The following is a 6,932-nucleotide window of genomic DNA, read 5'->3' as shown; positions in this document are numbered from 1 at the left end:
CGGGCAACGCAGCTCCCAGGGCCACGGGCAGCACGGCGTGCGTTCCCCGGGCAACGCAGCTCTCGGAGTCCCGGGCAGCACGGCGTGCGGTCCCCGGGCAACGCAGCTCTCAGGGCCATGGGCAGCATGGCGTGCGTTCCCCGGGCAATGCAGCTCCCAGGGCCACGGGCAGCACGGCGTGCGTTCCCCGGGGAACGCAGCTCCCAGGGCCACGGGCAGCATGGTGTGCGTTCCCCGGGCAACGCGGCTCTCGGGGCCACGGGAAGTACGGCGTGCGTTCCCCGGGTAACGCAGCTCTCAGTGCCACGGTCAGCACGGCGTGCATTCCCCGGGCAACGCAGCTCTCAGGGCCATGGGCAGCATGGCGTGCGTTCCCCGGGTAATGCTGCTCACGGGGCCACGGGCTGCACGGCGTGCGTTTCCCGGGTAACGCAGCTCTCAGTGCCACGGTCAGCACGGCGTGCATTCCCCGGGCAACGCAGCTCTCAGGGCCATGGGCAGCATGGCGTGCGTTCCCCGGGCAACGCAGCTCTCGGGGCCACGGGCAGCAGTGCGTGCGGCTCTTGGGCAACGCGGCTCTCGTGCAACGCAGTTCTCAGGGCCCCGGGCAGCATGGCGTGCGTTCCCCGGGCAACGCAGCTCTCAGGGCCACGGGCAGCATGGCGTGCGTTCCCCGAGCAACACAGTTCTAGGGGCCCCGGGCAGCACGGCGTGCGTTCCCCGGGCAACGCAGCTCTCAGGGCCAAGGGTAGCACGGCGAGCGGCTCTCGGGCAACGCAGCTCTCAGGGCCCCGGGCAGCACGGCGTGCGGCTCTCAGGCAACGCGTCTCTCGGTGCCCCGGGCAGCACGGCGTGCGGCTGTCAGGCAACCAGTCTCTCGGGGCCCCGGGCAGCATGGCGTGCAGTCCCCGGGCAACGCAGCTCCCAGGGCCACGGGCAGCACGGCGTGCATTCCCCGGGGAACGCAGCTCCCAGGGCCACGGGCAGCATGGTGTGCGTTCCCCGGGCAACGCGGCTCTCGGGGCCACGGGAAGTACGGCGTGCGTTCCCCGGGTAACGCAGCTCTCAGGGCCACGGGCAGCACGGCGTGCGTTCCCCGGGCAACGCAGCTCTCGGGGCCACGGGCAGCACGGCGTGCGTTCCCCGGGTAACGCAGCTCTTGGGGCCACGGGAAGCACGGCGTGCGTTGCCCGGGCAACGCAGCTCTCAAGTCCCCGGGCAGCACGGCGTGTGGCTCTCGGGCAACGCGGCTCTCGGGCAACGCAGCTCTCGGGGCCATGGGCAGCATTGTGTGCGGATCTTGGGCAACGCGGCTCTCAGGCAACGTGGCTCTCGGGGCCCCGGTTTGCACGGCGTGCGTTCCCCGGGCAACGCAGCTCTCAGGGCCACGGGCAGCACGGTGTGCGGCTCTCGGGCAACGCGGCTCTTCGGGCCCCGGGCAGCACGGTGTGCGTTCCCCGGGCAACGCAGCTCTCAGGGCCACGGGCAGCACGGCGAGCGGCTCTCGGGCAATGCAGCTCTCAGGGCCCCGGGCAGCACGGCGTGCGGCTCTCAGGCAACGCGTCTCTCGGGGCCCCGGGCAGCACGGCGTGCGGCTCTCAGGCAACGCGTCTCTCGGGGCCCCGGGCAGCACGGCGTGCGGTCCCCGGGCAACGCAGCTCTCGGGGTCCCGGGCAGCACGGCGAGCTGCTCTCAGGCAACGCGTCTCTCGGGGACCCGGGCAGCACGGCGTGTGGCTCTCGGGCAATGTGGCTCTCGGGGCCCCGGGCAGCACGGCATGCGTTCCCCGGGCAACGCAGCTCTCAGGGCCAAGGGCAGCACGGCGAGCTGCTCTCAGGCAACGCGTCTCTCGGGGACCCGGGCAGCACGGCTTGCGGCTCTCAGGCAACACGTCTCTCGGGTCCCGGGCAGCACGGCGTGCGTTGCCCGGGCAACGCAGCTCTCAAGTCCCCGGGCAGCACGGCATGTGGCTCTCGGGCAACGCGGCTCTCGGGCAATGCAGCTCTCGGGGCCATGGGCAGCAGTGTGTGCGGATCTTGTGCAACGCGGCTCTCAGGCAACGCGGCTCTCGGGGCCCCGGTCTGCACGGCGTGCGGCTCTCGTGCAACGCGGCTCTCGGGGCCCCGGGCAGCACGGCGTGCATTCCCCGGGGAACGCAGCTCTCGGGGCCACGGGAAGTACGGCGTGCGTTCCCCGGGTAACGCAGCTCTCAGGGCCACGGGCAGCACGGCGTGCGTTCCCCGGGCAACGCAGCTCTCGGGGCCACGGGCAGCACGGCGTGCGTTCCCCGGGCAATGCAGCTCCCAGGGCCACGGGCAGCACGGCGTGCGTTCGCCGGGGAACGCAGCTCCCAGGGCCACGGGCAGCATGGTGTGCGTTCCCCGGGCAACGCGGCTCTCGGGGCCACGGGAAGTACGGCCTGCGTTCCCCGGGTAACGCAGCTCTTGGGGCCACGGGAAGCACGGCGTGCGTTGCCCGGGCAACGCAGCTCTCAAGTCCCCGGGCAGCACGGCGTGTGGCTCTCGGGCAACGCGGCTCTCGGGCAACGCAGCTCTCGGGGCAATGGGCAGCATTGTGTGCGGATCTTGGGCAACGCGGCTCTCAGGCAACGTGGCTCTCGGGGCCCCGGTCTGCACGGCGTGCGTTCCCCGGGCAACGCAGCTCTCAGGGCCACGGGCAGCACGGCGTGCGGCTCTCGGGCAACGCGGCTCTTGGGGCCCCGGGCAGCACGGTGTGCGTTCCCCGGGCAACGCAGCTCTCAGGGCCACGGGCAGCACGGCGAGCGGCTCTCGGGCAATGCAGCTCTCAGGGCCCCGGGCAGCACGGCGTGCGGCTCTCAGGCAACGCGTCTCTCGGGGCCCCGGGCAGCACGGCGTGCGGCTCTCAGGCAACGCGTCTCTCGGGGCCCCGGGCAGCACGCCGTGCGGTCCCCGGGCAACGCAGCTCTCGGGGTCCCGGGCAGCACGGCGAGCTGCTCTCAGGCAACGCGTCTCTCGGGGACCCGGGCAGCACGGCGTGTGGCTCTCGGGCAATGTGGCGCTCGGGGCCCCGGGCAGCACGGCATGCGTTCCCCGGGCAACGCAGCTCTCAGGGCCAAGGGCAGCACGGCGAGCTGCTCTCAGGCAACGCGTCTCTCGGGGACCCGGGCAGCACGGCGTGTGGCTCTCAGGCAACACGTCTCTCGGGTCCCGGGCAGCACGGCGTGCGTTGCCCGGGCAACGCAGCTCTCAAGTCCCCGGGCAGCACGGCGTGTGGCTCTCGGGCAACGCGGCTCTCGGGCAATGCAGCTCTCGGGGCCATGGGCAGCAGTGTGTGCGGATCTTGTGCAACGCGGCTCTCAGGCAACGCGGCTCCCGGGGCCCCGGTCTGCACGGCGTGCGGCTCTCGTGCAACGCGGCTCTCGGGGCCCGGAGCAGCACGGCGTGCATTCCCCGGGGAACGCAGCTCCCAGGGCCACGGGCAGCATGGTGTGCGTTCCCCGGGCAACGCGGCTCTCGGGGCCACGGGAAGTACGGCGTGCGTTCCCCGGGTAACGCAGCTCTCAGGGCCACGGGCAGCACGGCGTGCGTTCCCCGGGCAACGCAGCTCTCGGGGCCACGGGCAGCACGGCGTGCGTTCCCCGGGTAACGCAGCTCTTGGGGCCACGGGAAGCACGGCGTGCGTTGCCCGGGCAACGCAGCTCTCAAGTCCCCGGGCAGCACGGCGTGTGGCTCTCGGGCAACGAGGCTCTCGGGCAACGCAGCTCTCGGGGCCATGGGCAGCAGTGTGTGCGGATCTTGGGCAACGCGGCTCTCAGGCAACGTGGCTCTCGGGGCCCCGGTCTGCACGGCGTGCGGTCCCCGGGCAACGCAGCTCTCAGGGCCACGGGCAGCACGGCGTGCGGCTCTCGGGCAACGCGGCTCTTGGGGCCCCGGGCAGCACGGTGTGCGTTCCCCGGGCAACGCAGCTCTCAGGGCCACGGGCAGCACGGCGAGCGGCTCTCGGGCAATGCAGCTCTCAGGTCCCCGGGCAGCACGGCGTGCGGCTCTCAGGCAACGCGTCTCTCGGGGCCCCGGGCAGCACGGCGTGCGGCTCTCAGGCAACGCGTCTCTCGGGGCCCCGGGCAGCACGGCGTGCGGACCCCGGGCAACGCAGCTCTCGGGGTCCCGGGCAGCACGGCGAGCTGCTCTCAGGCAACGCGTCTCTCGGAGACCCGGGCAGCACGGCGTGTGGCTCTCGGGCAATGTGGCTCTCGGGGCCCCGGGCAGCACGGCATGCGTTCCCCGGGCAACGCAGCTCTCAGGGCCACGGGCAGCACGGCGAGCTGCTCTCAGGCAACGCGTCTCTCGGGGACCCGGGCAGCACGGCGTGCGGCTCTCAGGCAACACGTCTCTCGGGTCCCGGGCAGCACGGCGTGCGTTGCCCGGGCAACGCAGCTCTAGGAGTCCCGGGCAGCACGGCGTGCGGTCCCCGTGCAACGCAGCTCCCAGGGCCACGGGCAGCACGGCGTGCGGTCCCCGGGCAACGCAGCTCTCGGGGCCACGGGCAGAATGGCGTGCGTTCCCCGGGCAACGCAGTTCTCGGGTCCCCGGGCAGCACGGCGTGCGTTCCCCGGGCAAGGCAGCTCTCATGGCCAAGGGCAGCACGGCGAGCGGCTCTCGGGCAACGCAGCTCTCAGGGCCCCGGGCAGCAAGGCGTGCGGCTCTCAGGCAACGCGTCTCTCGGTGCCCCGGGCAGCACGGCGTGCGGCTCTCAGGCAACGCGTCTCTCGGGGCCCGGGCAGCATGGCGTGCGGTCGCCGGGCAATGCAGCTCTCGGGGTCCCGGGCAGCACGGCGTGCGTTCCCCGGGCAACGCAGCTCTCGGGGCCACGGGCAGCACGGCGTGTGTTTCCTGCGCAACGCGGCTCTCGGGCCCCGGGCAGCACGGTGTGCTTTCCCCGGGCAACGCAGCTCTCGGGGCCACGGGCTGCACGGCGTGCGTTCCCTGGGCAACGCAGCTCTCAGGGCCACGGGCAGCAGGGCGTGTGGCTCTCAGGCAACGCGGCTCTCGGGGCCACGGGCAGCACGGCGTGCGTTCCCCGGGCAACGCAGCTCTCAGGGCCACGGGCAGCATGGCGAGCTGCTCTCAGCCAACGCGTGTCTCGGGGACCCGGGCAGCACGGCGTGCAGCGCTCACGCAACACGTCTCTCGGGTCCCGAGCAGCACGGCGTGCGTTCCCCGGGGAACGCAGCTCCCAGGGCCACGGGCAGCATGGTGTGCATTCCCCGGGCAACGCAGCTCTCGGGGCCACGGGAAGCACGGCGTGCGTTCCCCGGGTAACGCAGCTCTCAGTGCCACGGTCAGCACGGCGTGCGTTCCCCGGGCAACGCAGCTCTCAGGGCCGTGGGCAGCACGGCGTGCTTTCCCCGGGTAATGCCGCTAACGGGGCCACGGGCTGCACGGCGTGCGTTCCCCGGGCAACGCAGCTCTCAGGGCCAAGGGCAGCACGGCGTGCGGCTCTCGGGCAACGCTGCTCTCGGGGCCCCGGGGAGCATGGCGTGCGTTCCCCGGGCAACGCAGCTCTCAGGGCCACGGGCAGCACGGCGTGCGTTCCCCGGGCAACGCAGTTCTCGGGGCCCCGGGCAGCACGGCGTGCGTTCCCCGGGCAACGCAGTTCTCGGGGCCCCGGGCAGCATGGCGTGGGTTCCCCCGGCAACGCAGCTCTCAGGGCCCCGGGCAGCACGGCGTGCGGCTCTCAGGCAACGCGTCTCTCGGTGCCCCGGGCAGCACGGCGTGCGGCTCTCAGGCAACGCGTCTCTCGGGGCCCCGGGCAGCACGGCGTGCGGCTCTCAGGCAACGCGTCTCTCGGGGCCCCGGGCAGCATGGCGTGCGGTCCCCGGGCAACGCAGTTCTCGGGGTCCCGGGCAGCACGGAGTGCGTTCCCCGGGCAACGCAGCTCTCGGGGCCACGGGCAGCACGGCGTGTGTTCCCTGGGCAACGCGGCTCTCGGGCCCCGGGCAGCACGGTGTGCGTTCCCCGGGCAACGCAGCTCTCAGGGCCACGGGCAGCACGGCGTGTGGGTCTCGGGCAACGCGGCTCTCGGGGCCCCGGGCAGCACGGCGTGCGTTCCCCGGGCAACGCAGCTCTCAGGTCCACGGGCAGCACGGCGAGCTGCTCTCAGGCAACGCGTCTCTCGGAGACCCGGGCAGCACGGCGTGCGGCTCTCAGGCAACACGTCTCTCGGGTCCCGGGCAGCACGGCGTGCGTTCCCCGGGCAACGCAGCTCTAGGAGTCCAGGGCAGCACGGCGTGCGGTCCCCGGGCAACGCAGCTCCCAGGGCCACGGGCAGCACGGCGTGCGTTCCCCGGGCAACGCAGCTCTCGGAGTCCCGGGCAGCACGGCGTGCGGTCCCCGGGCAACGCAGCTCTCAGGGCCATGGGCAGCATGGCGTGCGTTCCCCGGGCAATGCAGCTCCCAGGGCCACGGGCAGCACGGCGTGCGTTCCCCGGGGAACGCAGCTCCCAGGGCCACGGGCAGCATGGTGTGCGTTCCCCGGGCAACGCGGCTCTCGGGGCCACGGGAAGTACGGCGTGCGTTCCCCGGGTAACGCAGCTCTCAGTGCCACGGTCAGCACGGCGTGCATTCCCCGGGCAACGCAGCTCTCAGGGCCATGGGCAGCATGGCGTGCGTTCCCCGGGTAATGCTGCTCACGGGGCCACGGGCTGCACGGCGTGCGTTTCCCGGGTAACGCAGCTCTCAGTGCCACGGTCAGCACGGCGTGCATTCCCCGGGCAACGCAGCTCTCAGGGCCATGGGCAGCATGGCGTGCGTTCCCCGGGCAACGCAGCTCTCGGGGCCACGGGCAGCAGTGCGTGCGGCTCTTGGGCAACGCGGCTCTCGTGCAACGCAGTTCTCAGGGCCCCGGGCAGCATGGCGTGCGTTCCCCGGGCAACGCAGCTCTCAGGGCCACGG

The 6,932-nt window shown here is 73.0% G+C and overlaps 1 protein-coding gene across 1 annotated transcript; it reads left to right on the top strand.

Annotated features, from left to right (window-relative positions):
* The first annotated feature begins 502 nt into the window (after positions 1-502).
* On the top strand, positions 503-5,300 carry LOC139242448 (hornerin-like). The gene is made up of 5 exons (XM_070870361.1): positions 503-865; positions 1,082-1,320; positions 2,348-2,605; positions 3,244-3,509; positions 4,810-5,300. Exons 1-5 carry the CDS (start codon positions 503-505, stop codon positions 5,298-5,300), a joined length of 1,617 nt encoding a protein of 538 aa, XP_070726462.1.
* Positions 5,301-6,932: the final 1,632 nt, after the last annotated feature.

The sequence above is a fragment of the Pristiophorus japonicus genome, unplaced genomic scaffold, assembly GCF_044704955.1.
Source record: "Pristiophorus japonicus isolate sPriJap1 unplaced genomic scaffold, sPriJap1.hap1 HAP1_SCAFFOLD_1338, whole genome shotgun sequence".
Classification (NCBI taxonomy): Eukaryota; Metazoa; Chordata; class Chondrichthyes; family Pristiophoridae; genus Pristiophorus; species Pristiophorus japonicus.
Note: the sequence above shows the minus strand (reverse complement) of the source record. Positions and strands in the feature narration are given on the sequence as shown.

What these genes read in the sequence shown, in the direction of transcription:
- LOC139242448 (XM_070870361.1), top strand. Translation starts at nt 503, where the DNA reads ATGGCGTGCGTTCCCCGGGCAACGCAGCTCTCGGGGCCACGGGCAGCA. An exon ending in TTGGGCAACGCGGCTCTCAG is followed by an intron (nt 2,606 to 3,243) that starts GCAACGTGGCTC and finishes GTCCCCGGGCAG; the next exon opens with CACGGCGTGTGGCTCTCGGG. An exon ending in GGCTCTCGGGGCCACGGGAA is followed by an intron (nt 3,510 to 4,809) that starts GTACGGCGTGCG and finishes GGTCCCGGGCAG; the next exon opens with CACGGCGTGCGTTCCCCGGG.